This window comes from Ursus americanus, chromosome 4, assembly GCF_024610735.1.
Source record: "Ursus americanus isolate L20-20 chromosome 4, mUrsAme1.1.p, whole genome shotgun sequence".
Classification (NCBI taxonomy): domain Eukaryota; kingdom Metazoa; phylum Chordata; class Mammalia; order Carnivora; family Ursidae; genus Ursus; species Ursus americanus.
In genome coordinates, this window is record NC_142130.1 from 93,613,294 (window position 1) to 93,630,268 (window position 16,975).

At 47.5% G+C, this 16,975-nt stretch overlaps 1 protein-coding gene across 2 annotated transcripts in view; it reads left to right on the forward strand.

Moving 5' to 3' along the window:
- GET1 (guided entry of tail-anchored proteins factor 1) overlaps positions 1–15,836 on the forward strand; it is a 42,643-nt gene extending 26,807 nt beyond the window's left edge. The window contains exons 5-9 of one of the 2 annotated variants that reach the window (XM_045813486.2): positions 1,513–2,053; positions 9,747–9,912; positions 11,050–11,117; positions 13,245–13,359; positions 14,841–15,836. In XM_045813486.2, the coding sequence (XP_045669442.1) occupies positions 1,706–2,053; positions 9,747–9,912; positions 11,050–11,117; positions 13,245–13,359; positions 14,841–14,914 (771 nt within the window). In that variant the 5' untranslated portion in view covers positions 1,513–1,705 and the 3' untranslated portion in view covers positions 14,915–15,836. Of the gene's footprint in view, positions 1–1,512; positions 2,054–2,076; positions 2,789–9,746; positions 9,913–11,049; positions 11,118–13,244; positions 13,360–14,840 lie in introns of those variants that run through there. The other variant, XM_045813487.2, reaches the window with a different exon arrangement.
- The last annotated feature ends 1,139 nt before the right edge of the window (positions 15,837–16,975 follow it).

The following is a 16,975-nucleotide window of genomic DNA, read 5'->3' on the forward strand; positions in this document are numbered from 1 at the left end:
TATGGAAACTAACTGGCCAGAGAAATTGTTACAAATAATAACAAAATTTAATTACCATTTTAAACCAATCAGCTCAAACATATCACAAGGCACAAATAACTACAGATAAAGGAAGTAGATACTCAAGTTAATTCAATATTACAAAATACCTGTAATGGATTTTTTGGGGATTCTTTTCTTTCTAATTCTGTACCTAGTCCCCATTAGTTGCTTCAGATGTTATTAATTGGATTTTTATTGCTATTTTTGTATTCATGTTACAAATATTACAAAAATGCAAAGACAAAAATTCATTACAAAGCATACATACAATGTTCGCATGACAATTCTGATTGAAAAAATATATATCAACTGTAATATTCCCTGTTAGAGGCCATACTATTGACCCCCTCCCCGCCCCCACAAGACTCCCAGGTGACTTAAATTGAGCCTAGAGGGACATGATGGACACAGGACAGAGAAGCAATCACTCTGGCATCAAGGGGCAAAATAATGATCATTAATGTTTTCTGTCAAAATATTATTGGTCAAAAGGGGGAAAAGAGAAGAACTCTCTAAAGCCCTGATGTACAAGGAATGCTATTTCAGATTTCCTTCTCAGTCAACACGACTGTAAATAAACTTTGTTGAAACCAAAAACTTGATTTATGGCCTGCCACCCATTCATTGTACATCTGCTTTGTGAATAAGTAAGCCTACACGAGAAGCATCTTGTCCTTAAGATATTGATCAATGCTCCCGCTTCCTGCATTCCTCTGTGATAAAACCCATGATTCCTGCCTATATGATAATCTATAATCTTTTGAGCTTGTACAAGATGTAAAAAGGTATATAACCCTGTAAAAACGGATCATTCTCTGGAACACTTTCGTCTCTGTGGAGAGCATGTTTCCCCGGCAACTGTCCTAACTTGGGCTGGAAGAAAACTCTCTTTTAGAGATTCTAAAAAGTTTGCTCGTTTTGCAAAGATAGCGTAGAACCACAGTGCCTTGATTCATTTGATTAGAATTCGTTCTCAAAATCCAACCTTGGCAGAAGGGGCAGCTAAACATCTTTTATTTAATTTTTTATTTATTTTTAGAGAAAGAGTGGCCCATGTGCACACACATTCGAGGGTGGGCTGGGGGTGGAGGTGGGGAAAGGCAGAGGGAGAGGGAGAGAGAGAATCCTAAGCAGGCTCCACAGTTAGTGGGGAGCCCAGATCTCACAACCCTGAGATCTTGACCTGAGCCAAGTCAAGTCACAGGCTTAACCACTGAGCTGTCCAGGCGCCCCCAGCTAATATCTTTTGCTTTATGTACTATATGTAAACTTGAATTGGGATTATTTTGCCATAAAACCTCATTTCACCTAAACTTAGGTTATTATAGGCTGATCGTAAACAGTGCCTTCTGATTAATACTTATTTTTTAGGTATGCAGCTTTGTAAATTGTTTAGATTTATTTCAATGTTTTGTTTTGAAATGCAAACGAAGTATTTCACGTGTAATTACAAAACGTTTCTTTTTACAGTCACTTGCTACTATAATTACGGCAGTTTTCCATTTATGGAAAGGCTTATTTTAAGATAAACTTATCTAGGAATAAAACTGAGTCAATTTAAAGAAAGTACTCATTACATAATAATAACAAGTGGCTCGCAGCTACGACAAGACGAGCTGACGGCAGACCAACCACCAGAGCTTGGAAAACTACGGTCAGGAGGATGGTGGGGAGGGTGGGGACAGGCTACGGAAGCCGGAAAGGCCAAGGAGCACGTTGGAAAGCGTCCACCAAGACCAAGAGGAAAAGACGGCCCCACCTCCCCGCCCAGTGTGGCACAGTGCGCAGGCGCGGCGCCAGGCCTCGGCGGCCGCTCGTCCTCACTGCGCAGGCGTCCGCGCGGCGTGGGCGCCGGCGTGGTCCCCATGGAGTTATCTTAGTAGAGCCGGCACCTCCTGGAGCATCCGGGATGAGCGGCGCGGAGGCCGACCGCTGGGCGTGGCTGCTGGTGCTCAGCTTCGTGTTTGGGTGCAATGTCCTCAGGATCCTCCTCCCGTCCTTCTCCTCCTTCGTAAGTGGCTGCCTTGACTTCCAAGGGCCGGTGGGTCGCCGCCTCGGTCCCCGGCGAGCCTGGCGTAGATACGGGGGTCTCGGACTGGCCGCATGAGGGCCGGATTCCGCCAGCAGAAGCGTCTTGGTTGGGCGGCTATGTTTTAAGATTTTTTTTTTTTGAGTTAGTTGTTAGCGTCTAAAAGTTGCAAAGCCTTACCCCCAAATCCAGATTTCTGGATTCTCGGGGAGAAAAAAAAAAAAAAGAATGACCTGGCAACACTTGGCCACGTTTTCACGTGGCAGCAGCCCTGAGCCTGGGAGTTCTCTGCCCTTCTGCCAGCCAGCGACACTTATTCCCGTTATCTCCTAGTCGGTGGAGGCATCAAGCGGCCCTCGCTGCTAGGGGCCAGACCCTGGGCAGCACGGAGTCCAGGGTTCCCGGAGGCCCCGGCCTTCCCTGCATGCATGTAGTGCCGGAGCGCCAGGCGTGCCAGGTCCCCGATGGAAGGATCTCTGGGTGCAGCCCCCCCCCCCCCAATTCTTGCGGTCGGAGGCAGCGTAGTCAGAATCTCGGCACTGTGTCATGCTTCCTGTCTTCAAGAGAGCAAAGGGCACTGGGAGCAGCTCTCTGCCGTGCGTTTTGCGTAGGCATGAATACATTACCTCGTGTCCAGTTGTCACAGCTGCTGTAAGATGCGAATGTCATTCCATGTCCCTTTACCTCCCAGAGGAGGACTCTGACTCAGAGGGTCAGGTTAGTTGCGCTGTGTCATCCAGTTAGTGACTGCTGGGGTGGAGACTGATCCTTGGTTTGTGATTCTGCTAGTTTTGTCCCTCTGCCTGTTGGAGCATGGATATAGGTTTGGTGGCAGATTTGATTAGGTGTGTGGAAAAGAGGGAGCTGTTCCCTGGGGGAAGGGCGCCCCCCTTATGCCCGTAGCGGGAGTCTGACAGACTGAAGGACCTCAAGGACTGGGTGCACGCCATTTTAGCTTTATTGGGGGAAATGCAGTTCTCCCCGCCCTTATCTCTCCTGATGCAAATTGGTGGTGTGTGTGCGGGAGGGGAGGCGGTGTTATTTAAAACTAGGCGGGATTTCTACTTTCTTTCTTTATTCTACCAGCATTCATCGAGTGCTTGTTTCACGTAAATTCTATTCTGGGACTGTACTACCTGCATTGTCCAACTAAGGCATGGGGGATTCTCTCTTAACCCCTCACCCCCCACCCCCATACTGCTAAGTCTTTAAGATGATGTCCCAGATACTTAGCATTGCATAAAAGACCCTTGAAGAACTGGCCTCTCCATCTTTTTCTTTAAAAAAAAAAAAATTGTGGTAAAATACACATAATTTAAAATATACCGTTTTAACCATTTTTAGGTGTATAGTTCAGTGCCATTAAATAATTCACATTGTTGTGCAGCCATCACCACCATCCATCTCTAGAACTTTTCCATCTTCCTAAACTGAAACTCTGTCCATTAAAGTCTTTATCCCTCTTTCACCTCAGTCCTGGCAACCACATTACTACTTTCTGTCTCTATGAATTTGACTAACTCTGATTATCTCATGTAGGTGAAATCATGTGGTATTTTTCCTTCTATGCCTGGCTTCTTTCATTCAGGATAATGCCTTCAGGGTGTATCTCTCTTGTAGGATGTGTTAGGATTGACTTCCTTTTCAAGGCTGAATAATATTTCATTATGTATATACCACATTTTGTTTATCCTTTCATTTTTTTGATAGTCATTTGGGTTGTGTCCACCTTTTGGATATTGTGAATAATGCTGCTGGAACACTGGTGTGCAAATTCCTGTTCGAGTCTCTGCTTTCAGTACTTTGGGTAAATATCCGGAAGTGGGATTACTGGATCATATGGTAATTTGTTTTCAACTTTTTGAGAAATTGCCCAACCGTTTTCCGTAGCAGCTGCACCATTTTGCATCCTCACCGAAAACGTACAAGGTTCTAATTTTTCCACAACTTCCAGCACTTGCTATTTTCAGTTTTGTTTTTATAATAGTCATCCTCAGTGGATGTGAGGTGGCATCTTATTGTGGTTTTGATTTGCATTTTCCTATGATTAGTGATGCTGAACATCAATGTATGTGCTTATTGGCCATCTGTATATCTTCTTTGGGGAAATGTCTGTTCAAGTCCTTTGCCCCCTTTTTAATGGGGCATGAGGAGCTTGTCCCTAGAGGAAGGGCATCCTCTGTGGGCTCAAAGCAGGGGGTGAGTCAGCGTTTGGTTTGTTGTTGTTGTTGGGTGAGGACTTGTTTACTTACCAGATATAGGATTTGTAAATATTTTCTCCCGTTCTGTGGGTTGCCTGCCCATCTTTCTTGAATACCACCTTGATTTCTCTTGTGTACCCCATCCCATTTCACCTCTTGTTGGAGCTATATGAAACAAAATTGCTCAAAGAGGCTGCGTTGGTTTTGTATTCCTCTATGAATTGTTCATAATTTCCCCTTAGCAGGGGGGGAAAGAGGAGTGTGTGTTTGCGGTATGGCAGTGGCTGTAAGTAAGACCTGTCAGCATCAAGCTCCTTAACCAAGCTTCCACCAAGCTGGTGCTCAGCAGCTAGGACACACTCAGCAAGGGTTATTGCTGCAGTCTAGATGTGCATGGGGCTTGTGTCCTTGGATGTTCCTCATCGAGATGAAAAAGCACTGGGTTCACATTCTGTGCTGCTTCCCACAGGCTGTATAACCTCTGTAACCTCAAACCAGTTAGCTTTCTTTAACCTGTTTCCCCTTAGTTGCAACACTGTTTGTTAGGGTCATCCCATATGCTTACCCTAGTAGAGTACAGCCGCTACTGTTGGTGTTCAGAACAGGGAAAAGTAATGAAGAGATCTGTACCGCCCCGTCACTGGGTTTGTAGTGAGGGTCAGTGTAAAGCCGTAAGGAACGCTCTGGTCCTGGGTAGGGTAAGACGCTGTTCTTTCAGGACAATAGAGGCTGCCTGTTACAGGCCCTGTTGGAGGACCTAAGTGGGAAAGACTGAGGAGAAGCTAAGCGTGATTGGGAATGGGCCATGTCCTCTTACGTTATAGCCCTCCTGCCAGTGTTTCAGAAGCCTTTTCCACCCAGCCAGAAGCAAAGTGGGGGCGTACCATCCCGTTAGATAGGCTGGTTGAGGCCTTTGAGTGAGTTCTATTAAGTATCACAAGTCCTGGGGGGCGCCTGGGTGGCTCAGTCGTTAAGCGTCTGCCTTCGGCTCAGGGCATGATCCCAGCGTTCTGGGATCGAGGCCTGCATCGGGCTCCTCCGCTGGGATCCTGCTTCTCCCTCTCCCACTCCCCCTGCTTGTGTTCCCTCTCTCGCTGGCTGTCTCTCTGTCAAATAAATAAATAAAATCTTAAAAAAAAAAAAAAAAGCATTACAAGTCCTCTGCCTAGCAAAGCCTTGCAGGTCCTGGGAGGGTCCTCAGCTGAATACTTGGGTGAAGGTGGGGGCCTGGATGAGGACACCCAGTCCCTCGTGTTGACTTGGTTGGAATTTTCCTGAGAGGTCTTAATTCTCTTCAAGCTGGTCACGGGGCATATGGATGAGAGGGCCTAGTTCATTTAATTGGTGATCCAGGACTTAATTCAGCAAAGGCGGAGGAAGAGGGAGCCCGAGATGCCCCTAAGGGCACTACTGTGCGGGGGGTGTAGGGAGGTGCACTGCGCAGGCGCCCCGCGCAGGCGCCCCAGGCTTAGCAGTGGCAGAGGGCAAAGCCAGTGTCCTAGCGAGCTGTGTGCACTGCGCATGCGCCCCGGGAACGCCGGTGGGAGGCGGGGTGTAGAGAGACGCACTGCGCAGGCGTCCCAGGATTGACGTGGCTGAGAGTGGGCGCTGTACAGGGGTCAACAGCCCCTCCCTTCCAGGGCCCCCGCTTTGCAGACCCTGGGGACGGGCGCGGCGCAGGCTGCCCTCTGGGATTTGGCTTGTAGGGTGACTGCCATTTTCATATTTGATGACGTTGAAATTGCCTTCATTTTGTGCTCTAAAAAGTGGCCTCCTCCCTTTCCATCTAGGGGCCCAGGCCCCTGAGGCCAGGGGCAGACACTGCAGGACCCGCCTGCTGCTGTAGGGGCCTTCCTGAGACCTCCCTTTCCAGGAGCACAATTGCCTCTTGAGTTCCTCCTGTGGACCACCAGGCGTGAGGATGGCCCCCAAGTATTAGTTGTGGGGGTAATTGAGGGGGCAGTGGGGGTTGAGTGCACATGCGCAGGTGGGGCCTCGTGGATGGGGTCGTCCAGGTGCGGGGATGAGTACTGTGAGGAGAGCCCTCTTGTGGGTCTGCAGCTTCGCAGGAGCCTTGGTCCCTTCTCAGGATGAGCAGTGTGTCGCCAGTATTAGGGACACATCTAAGCGGGCAACCCCAGCATGTCATTCCCTTGGTGCCCCCTGTGTTCCAGGAGGGACGAAACTTTGGGCTTGAATGTCATTATACATTAATTAATTTTCAGATGGGTCTAGTCCAGATGCCAGCCATTGAGAGGTGGAGTGGGGTTTGACTCTTCCCTGGTGTGACTCCAAGTTCAAACCGTAACATTTTGTCTGTTGGGAAAGGGGTGTGGATCTTGGATAGGATCTGAGGGTGAGTCTGGTAGGACACTATGAGCTCATGCCGGCTGGCAGCCAGCGTTTAAGGGACAAGGGTGACAAGAAGGTTTGGTTCTATCCTTGTTTTCTCCCTAGATTCTTCCACTGCCTGTCATCTTAATAAGAATTTTGAAAAACTCGTTTTCTGCTTGAGAATTCTTTGTGGACCCATCTCCAGGTCTTTGAAAAGCTGTTACACAGCTTACCTGTTTCTGTCAAGTGGGAGGTTTAATGTCCTGGAAGGTGCTTTTGAATCATAAGGTCAGAGGTTTATTTTTGTTTGAAAAATTAATGTTCAGAACACTTAAATTCAAATCTCATTAGATTTTACAATTTACAAGCAAAGTGGGGGCGTACCATTTTAACTGTCACTTATAAGGAGGTCTTGGATTAATATTGGTATCTATTTGCAAATTTAAACACTTCCAAATATTTGTGTGTACTTACAGATGTAATTTATTAATTTTCCCTCCCAAGCAACTACAGTTTTCTAATTTAACCATAAGATTCTAAACTTCTCCACAAGCTCATTTTCCCACCCTCACTCACCTAGTCCTGAGTAAACATCTTTGGTCTTTTCAGTTTTTAATTTTTTGTGTGTATTCTCTATACTGTTAAGTAATGTGCTTGTGCTTCTATTTCTTTTTTTGAAGACCGAGTTTTAAAAGTCAGGTTTATTGAGGTGTAATTTGCATTCGGTGAAATTCACTGTTTCTAGGTAGGTGGGCAGTTTGATGAGTTTTGGTGCACTTACTCGGCGTAACCACCATCACAATCAAGATAAAGAATATATCACCTCGAAACACCTGTTTCCCCATCCAGTGCCTGTTTCTTGATTTATAAGGCTTAAGCAGGATCTGTAGACTCTTGCTCTGAAAGATGATGCCATGATTTTCTAAAGAAAATTTGGCCCATTCCTATTTTCATCTCCAGGGTGGATCAGGTTGGAGTTTGTATGTCCTTTAGTTCCAGTGTTGGATAGTGGTCAGGCTAGGGCAGAGGGCACGAGGGCAGAGCTGGGTTTGAAGACCCCTACTCTTGGCGTGAAGCCTGCAGAAAGATGCGCAGGGGCAAACACACTGTGCTTTGTGCAGGTGCCGTTGGGAGACTTCTGTCCCCACGAGAAGGGCTTCATTGAGCAGGCGCTAGAGGCTGCCGCCTCAAAGGGAATCCCAGGAACCCGCACTTCCGCAGGCGCCCCGGGAGCCCCGTGATGGGCCGCGGCTCCCCGGCTCTATCTGAAGAGTTGCCCTGTTGTGCAGAGGGGACCCCAGGCTGGAGGGACAAACTCAATTATTGTGCACTCGCCGTGTGCCAGTACACTTACATACATTCTAAACTCCTTCATCTTTTTTTTTTATTAATCTGTTTTTAAAATTTTGAAACAAACGTGCAGAAAAGTTACGCATACAGTACTAAGAACTGATTTTATTTCCTGAACCATTTGAAAATAAGTTGTTAACCTGAGCCCCTGCATTCCCCCACACATTACTGTATAAACAGGTGCCTTGTCCCACAACATAGCCATCAGGAACCTTCCTACTGACCGGCTCCTGTTTTCACTCGCCCCAACCGAGGTCCTTTGTAGCAAAAGGATCCCGCTCCCCGGTCAGTACTGTGCATTGCACATACTTGCCACGTCTCTTCAGTCTGGAAGGATTCCCGGTATTTCCTTGACTTGTATGGCTGACATTTCTGAAAATGGCAAGGGCAGTGAGTTTGCAGAATGGCCTTCTTAGAACATCTTTGTCCGGTGTCACAGCAGGGATGCTATGTTCTCATTGCATCTCATCTGACGCCGTGGGACGTTCACTCGTCACTTGGGGCGGGTCCTGAGGGATTTCTCCGAGCTCCCCGCCCCCCCCCTTCCCGGTGCGGCTGCGTCCTCACCGCACCCTTGATGTCGCGCCATCCTGAGGCATCCTGGCCGGCTGCCGGGCGCCACCTGGTGGCCACTGCCCTGGTCCCTGGGTTCCCGGCGGCTCGTGTCCCCACAGCTGTACGTGAGGGTGGAGGGCATCTGGGGACGGTCCATGCGGGGTCTGGCTGTCGGAGCCGCCTCTTCACAAACATTTACTTCTGTGTTTCTCTACCTACCAAAAACCACCAGTTCACAGCCGTGCCTCCGATTCTAATTCAACACTGCAGGATTCACTCTAGTTCTTCCCCATCCATATTTCTTTCTTTCTTTTTTTTTTTTTTTAAAGATTTTATTTATTTATTTGACAGAGATAGAGACAGCCAGCGAGAGGGGGAACACAAGCAGGGGCAGTGGGAGAGGAAGAAGCAGGCTCCCAGCGGAGGAGCCTGATGTGGGGCTCGATCCCAGAACGCCAGGATCACGCCCTGAGCCGAAGGCAGGCGCTTAACCGCTGTGCCACCCAGGCGCCCCCCCATCCATATTTCTAACTCCTTGCTCTGATAGTGAGAAAACTGGCTCCCATTACTTTCAGTATGTTTAGTGTTTGTGATGAGCGCTTTGTAATTAATCTCCCATCCCCACTGTTGCCTGCTCCTCCCCACCCCCATGCCTGCTGGCCCCACTTGGGCTCTGTCTCTGTGGTTGGCTGGGTGCTTTCCTCTTACCCTGTATGCCACTTACTCTGACTCCTGTGCCTGGCTGCCCTTTCTGGAGATACTCATATCACCATGCTTGGCTCTGCCCTCCCTTGCCAGGGTGCCCCTCTGTGGGAATGCTTGGGATTAAGTCCTCCTGGGCCACCCCCTCCTCACTAGCACCCCCCCTTCCTCTGCCTACCTAATTTAGGACTAAATTCTTCAGGAAGGGAAGAGGATGTGTGGTCCTTGTTACCTGAATGACCGCTGGAATTGGTTTTCATCTTGCAATCACAATTTTACAGTTATAGTGAAAGATATAGACTTTGTGCTGGAGCGATTCATGAGCATGTCTGCAAAAGGAAAAGTATAATTTGACCGGTGATTCACATCAGAGGGAGTTTTTGTCGTGGTGGTCATGGGGGCAGCAGCAGGACTAGGGAGCAGAGGCTGGCTATGCAGGTAAAGGACAGCCTGCCCAGCCGGGAGCGGCCGCAGTAGAATGGGGGGGGTGTCCCCTGTGGGAAGGCACTGACCCTAGCTGTCCACTCCACCAGATGTCCAGGCTGCTGCAGAAGGATGCCGAGCAGGAGGCACAGATGAGAGCAGAGATCCAGGACATGAAGCAGGAGCTCTCCACTGTCAACATGATGGATGAATTCGCCAGATACGCCAGGCTGGAGAGAAAGATCAACAAGATGACGGATAAGCTTAAAACTCATGGTACTGGATTCAGCTGTAGTGTGGGAAGCTTCATGGGAGCTGAGGAACAGAGAAGTCTTTCTATAGAGATCGGTAGAATATATGCTTTGGTTCGTAGATGTTCTAAATGTTGAAAGGAACTTTTAAGTTTGTCCAGAAGAAACTCAGTAGTCATGATTACTTTCTCTTTGTCGGTGAACCTTTGCTCCTAAACACAGAAACAGCTAACATCCTCTTAGCTTTTCTTCTGTTTCTGTAGGTAGACATTCTCAAATTCAACACTTTTCTCTTTTTCTTTCTTCCTTCCTTCCTTCCTTCCTTTCTTTCTTTCTTTCTTTCTTTCTTTCTTTCTTTCTTTCTTTCTTTCTGATTTTATTTATTTATTTGTCAGAGAGAGAGGGAGGGAGCACAAGCAGGGAGAGGGGGAAGGCTGAGCAGGGAGCCTGAGGCAGAACTTGATCCCAGGACCCTGGGATCATGACCTGAGCCGAAGGCAGACGCTTAGCCAACTGAGCCATCCAGACACCCCTCAGCACTTTTCGAGGTAAGCCTAGAGAAAGTGTCACAGTGGATGCCCAAGGGCTTTTATGAACACTCTCAAATGTGCCCAGAGTGTCCTTATCCGAGAATAGACTGACAGGGTCGGGATCATCTTGTTCATCGCCGCATTCGCCACCGTCCCTGACAGTCTCCTTGTGATGAAGACATTAGCACCCATGGGCTGGGAACGCATACTGTGAGAGAGCTGCCTCCAGGCCAGTAAGACATACGGAGCTCCCCCCCCCCCGCCCCCATGCCCAGGACAAGCTAGACTCCCAAATGTGGGTTAGCGTACTGTGTAGACTGGGAGACCTGGGGAGCAAATCTAGTCCTGTTGGTTAAGTGCACTGTAAAAAGAATCTCTGCTGTAGACAGATAGTTCTAAGGGTATTCAGAATTGAAGCTTCAAATCTTACGATCTGTGTGTGTTTCTGTTTTAACGCATGGCATCATGTATGGCCTTTAAGAAATTGTTTTATATTTTCTGAATATACTGAACAAATGTGTGCAACATGATTAGAAGATATTTTATAAGAGGAGAATAACATTTCTGTGTATTTGAATATTTTTCTTTTTTTCAGGACTGATAGAATGATTTTGTTCTGTTTTTCCTTTCAGTGAAAGCTCGGACAGCTCAACTGGCCAAGATAAAATGGGTTATAAGTGTTGCCTTCTATATATTGCAAGTAAGTGTCCTGTTGTGTCACTTAGGGTCATTCAGTTTGATAATGACTGTCCTCCAGAACTCTGTGGCCCCCAGAATCCAGGTCGGAGAGTTCAAGCTTTTCCACTCTCCGTGGCGGTGCTGCGTGGATCCCGCCAGCGCGAAACTGAACACGCTGCGCATTTGTAAGTGAGACGAAAAGAAAGGCTTCTCCTCTCTCTGTTGTTAAATCGAAGTACAGTTAACATACAGGGTCCTGTTAGATTCAGGTGTACAACACAGTGAATCAGCAGTTCTCTACGTTGCTCAGTGCTCGCCGTGGTAAGTGTCCTCCCCATCCCTCATCGTGCAACGTGATTACGATAGTCCTGCCTGCCTTCCCGCTGCTGTACTTTTCATCTCCATGACTTACTTATTTTGGAACTGGAAGTTTGTACCTCTTGATCCCCTTTACCTACTTCCCCCATCCCTCTACTCCTCGTCCCTCTAGCAGCCATCAGTTTGTTCTCTGTATTTATAGGTCTGCTTTTGGTTTTGTCGTTTTGTTTTTTAGATTCCACGTATGAGTGAAATGATTACTGTCTTCGTCTTCCTCTGTCTGACTTATTTCACAAGCATTATCCTTCTAGATCCATCCGTGTTGTTACAAACAGCAAGATCTCAACCCTTTTAGTGGCTGAGTAGTATTCCAGTGTGTGTGTGTGTGTGTGTATGTGTGTGTGCGTGTGCGCGTGTGCATATGTGTACGTACACATCACCACCTCATCGTCATCCGTCCGTCTGCCGATGGAAACTTGGGCTGCTTCCGTATCTTGGCTGCTGTAAACATAGGGCTGCGTGTATCTTTTCAAACGAGTGTTTTTACTTTCTTTGGGCAAATCCCCAGTAGTAGAATGACTGGGCCAGATGGTATTTCTGTTTTTAACTTTTTGAGGCACCGCCGCTCTTTTCCCTGACAGCGGCTGCGCCGGCTTGCGTTCCGCCAGCAGTGCACGAGGTTCCAGGAGAGGCTCTCTTGAGTTGTGAAGCACTGGGGTTTTTTAGCAGATGGATGCTGAAGTAGTTTCCCTGGGGCTCTTTCATATTGCCTGGCGGTTTGGGGAGCTTGTGGGGAAGTGAGAGAAGCTTGTTTAGACGTTGTATCTCCTAGGATGGTTGGTTTGGGTCATTGCTTATTACATGGCATGCACACGTGGAAAACGGTGCTCGCTGTCTGGGTGGGGATCCCTCTGTGCTCATCAGAGTCCAGCACTGTTGGTTCCCAGCTGTCCTGTCTGGCATAAGAAAGTTCCCCGGGAACTGTTCCTGCTTCTGCTTTCCTCTGAGGTCGTGGACGTGCTGTGTCCGCACTCGCGGCTGCTGTCGGTGACTCTGGGTTTCAGTGCTACGTGTGGTCCTGCCTGCGCTAAAGGCCTCGAGCCAGCCCTGCAAGCCCAGGCTGTCTGGGTGCATTGACGTACACGCACCCTGACGCCCCGTCACTCTGATGCTGGTTAGGGTTCCCGGGGCGGGATGGAAGCCAGACTCCCTCTTTTAAGTCTGCTCATTTGAGCGGCTTATCCAAGGCCACCGGATGGGTGAAGACAGCGGCAGGAATGCTACTGCTTCGCTGCCCACCATTTAGACTCACGGGGCTCCCTCCACACCCAGATGCCAGCACTGTGTGTGTGTGCGCGCGCGTGGAGGGGGGGCGGAGAACAGACTAGCGGGTCTTAGAGGCATGAGATTGCTTTTGTCACTAATAAGGTGGGTGTATTTATCGTAGGCTAGCTACGTAAAGGAGAGGCTCAGTGAGAAAAGAACACCTTTGTTATGGGAGACCTTGGTTAATTTAGCAGCCGATTTAATAGTGTATATTTATTATTCAGATTAAAACCCGTAAAAATGGCAGTTCAGTGAGCAGGCTCCCCCACTTGGCAGCAGTGTGTTCTGGATGTCCTGCGAACTCGTCTTTAATTAGACACTCTGTCTCAGGGTGCCGGCAAGGTAGTGGCTGCGTGGATGTGTCCGTGTCCCGCAAGGACTGGATTGATCGGGCTTGAGGTCATCAGTTTGGAGTTTCCTTAGTGTGTTTCCTGTTCCGCCTCCTTCTTTGGTTACTGGGTATGTGTCCGGCAGGTTGTTGAACTCACCAGCAGTGTCTTTGCAGGCCGCCTTGATGGTGTCGCTCATCTGGAAGTATTACTCTGTCCCCGTGGCTGTGGTACCGAGCAAGTGGATCACCCCGCTCGACCGCCTGGTAGCCTTTCCTACTAGAGTCGCAGGTAAGAGTTTCCTGGGAACCAGAGCAGAAGAATACGGACGGGCTTCTGTAGACGTGTGGGGCACAAGGGGAAGGAACCCAAGCTCACGCATTCGTTAGTGAGCAGTTTTGTGTCTTGGCCTCACACAAGGCTCACGGTGAAGGAACAGGTCTAGAGAAGTTACTTGCCTTGCCCGGTGTCACCACAATGTTAAGTAGCGGAGCTAGAGTTCACCCCGGGTCCGCTTACAGAATGTCAGCTCAGACTTTGAGTCTGATACCCTGTTCGTGGAAGCCCCGATCTCTAGTTCCTAGGTTCTGTGACTTCTCTTTATTTCTTTCGCTTGGCCTCTCTCCAGCATTTACTGCTGTTGGCCATTCTTTTATTTTTGAAAGGTAATAATATCCTTTGGGTATTAAAAGTAGTACATATTGGGCTCCTGGCTGGCTCAGTCAGTAAAGCGTCTGCCTTTGGCTCAGGTCATGGTCCCAGAGTCCTGGGATCAAGCCCCGCATTGGACTCCCTGCTCAGCGGGGAGCCTGCTTCTCCCTCTCCTCCCTGCTCATGCTCTCTCTCAAATAAATAAATAAAATCTTAAAAAAAAAAGGTACATATCCTTGTAGAATGATTAGGGATATAAGAACAATTTAAAAGCATTTCATAAGCTAGAGATAACCTGTCTTACCTTTATGGTATGTTTTTCCACTCTTTTTTTCTATTTATTCTATACAACTAAGGTCATTTGGCACATACAGTTTTAGACCCCTTTTTACCTTATATTGTAAACCCTTTCCCATATCAGTAACTAACTTTTTAAGGAATTTTGAATAGCCGCTCTTCATTGGGATATATCATAATGTACTAATTCCCCTGATAAAAGATACGTATTTAGGTCCTAATTTCTACGCTCAGGGATAATGCTGCATGTGGCACACATCCGTGTCAGCCAGCCTTTGGCTGTGATCTGTTGCGGGAGGTGAAGTGCTGAGTGAAAAGGAATGACTGTTAGAGATCCCGGTTTCACCACACCCTCCACCCCGCCGCCCATCCCCCCCAGCCTGCGGGCACCACCTGAGCAGGAGAACACGAGGATGCCCTTGCAGGCATCCAGAGGCCATTGGCCACTCCTGCAGCCTGACTTCCTGTCTCTGTGTTACCGGTGGGGCAAGAAAGGCATGGGTAGACACTGCTCTGTTGATAATGCTTTTTTGAGAAGGAGAAACAGATAGTCTTACAGGGCGGTTTTACCATGTGTTAATGTCGTAAATAACAACGCACAGCTCTCTGGCCGTGGCTCTGCGTAGTTCCTGTTTAGTAAAGAGGGCAGCGCTGTGAATCAGTAGGAGGTCTGCTGAACTTGAATCCAGGAAACACACACCTAGTTTTTCTTAGCTGAGCGCTGCTGTAAAAGTGTTGACTTCCTATAAATTAATGGTAGCAAAGGCAGGATATTCGGGCGGACGGTTGGCGTGCTCTCTTACAGTGCGCTTCTTTATTTCCAGGTGGCGTTGGAATTACCTGTTGGATTTTAGTCTGTAACAAGGTTGTGGCAATCGTGCTTCACCCTTTCAGCTGAAAGAAGACGAAACGCAACTACGACATTTTAGAGAATGAATTTTCACGGAGTAGCTTAAAAATCTGATTTATACTTTTTTTTCTTTTTTAAGGAGACAAAAGCACACAGGTTAGTTTTTTTGTTGCATGTGTTTGTTCTTGGATGACGTGAGATACAGGAGTCACGATTTTGTACACTTGTCACCGGGCTGAACGCCAGGCTCTCGCTGTGTGTCCTGGCCAGCAAGTCGTTGGTTTGTTACAAGAAGGGGCCTGGGCGTCCGTGGTACTTGGGGTGTGTACCGTTGGCGTACTCGAAAGGTCACGTTGCCAACCGGAAGGTCAAAATTTTCTAACTTAAGTACTTTAAAGACTTTGCACTATTTTTGATCCAGATTAGAAAGCGATTTAAATTTTGATACCACTACCAGAATTTGAAGTTTCCCGGAGTGCTACTGAGAGAATAACACTAAGTGACGTTGCTTGTGGGGTTTCCTTCCTCTTGTTTAAAGGTCATCCGCGGGGCGAGCCTTCGTATAGTCTTATCTACTTATTTGAAGCTGTTAACTTTTCATTACTGTGTTTTGTAAATGTATTCATGGGATCATGATGCATTGTTTTACGCTTGAATTGTATGTTTTATATTTGAAGCATTTCAAATGAAGTGTGTTTTATAAGCATTGAATATTTATGCTCTGTAGAATGGAGCAAAGTTGAAAAGCAAACTAGGAATTCCGATTAAGTTCATTTGAGTGGATACATTTTTTAAAACACTTTTTTTTTTAAATGTGTTGCTTTTTTTTTTGAATTCTAATTGACATTTATTAGTTTCAGGACTACAACATAGTGATTTGGTATTTGTATATACTGTGAAATGATCACCACAGTCAGTCTGGTTTCCCCATGTAAAACATTCTTTCATAATTAAAATTTTTGTAAAGGCCTGTGTGACTTTTCTTCTTACAGCCGCTTGCTTGCTATGACCAGTTTGTAACTGTCAAGGGACAGAGGACTTTAATTGTTAACTCCGGGTGGCCGCAGCCCTGTAAAGCTCAATTCTGTCACTGGTTTTTAAAAGATCGTATTTACATTCGTGAGTTCCATAACGATCTAACAAGGAGCTCGTTGTTAATTGCGCCAATTGTACTAGGGACAGACCGAGTGCCATGGTGCTTTCGTTCATCGTCTCCAGAGGGGTGTCCGGCTCTTCATTCAGACGTCTCCCCCCCCAGGGTGACTTAGCTTTAAGAAAGGTTGTGGAACAGGGATCACGGGAGTATTTATAGCAAAAGCATCAGAGGGCGTCCTTGGGCCACAAAGGCTGGGACGGCCGCGTGAGGAGGCGAAGGCAGCGGCACAAGGGAGCTGCGGGGTCCAGGCGCTCCACGCCCCGCGTCATCGCCATGAGGGAGCCGCCGGCATCGAGGGCGGGGTGTGCGGGGAGCACTCGGTGGCCACGCACGGCCTGCCCAGGGACATCCTTGGATCGCTAATCTGGGTCCAGTCTCCCTGACAAGACCCTTGTTGATCTCCTAAAGATCCGTTCTTTCAGTTCACACTCAGGGATTTTGACAAAGTTCGCTGAGGCTGGAGGAGACGTACAGCTGACAGCTGGGGACCTTCCCGCACACACCGGCAGTTGGCGAAAACCACACGAGGGACATGTAAGTGTCCTTCATGGTTTACACCATTGTGGGTTTTCAGAAATGGTGTTTGTTTTTAAATAGATAATAAACATGGTACTGGCTTCAAAAGCTGCAGAAAGGGATACAGTGGAAAGTAGATCTTCTGACCCTTGACCATCGTGTCACCCCATCTTCTGTTACTGGTTTCTTGCGACTCTTCCAACAATATTCCATATGTGTATGAATATTGTGTGCATTTTTAAAATAAATTTTTTAAAAATTACAAATGTAACACCTAAAAAGATCAAAATGGTTTGCTGTTTCTTTAGAAAAACTCCTGCTTGGAAGCAAGGAAACCAAGTCTCCCGTATCCACAGAACTGGGATTGCTGGTGTTAACATTTGTGCTTTAACTTGTCTATTTATGTACGGATAGCGATAGGTTTTGGGTTTCTATAA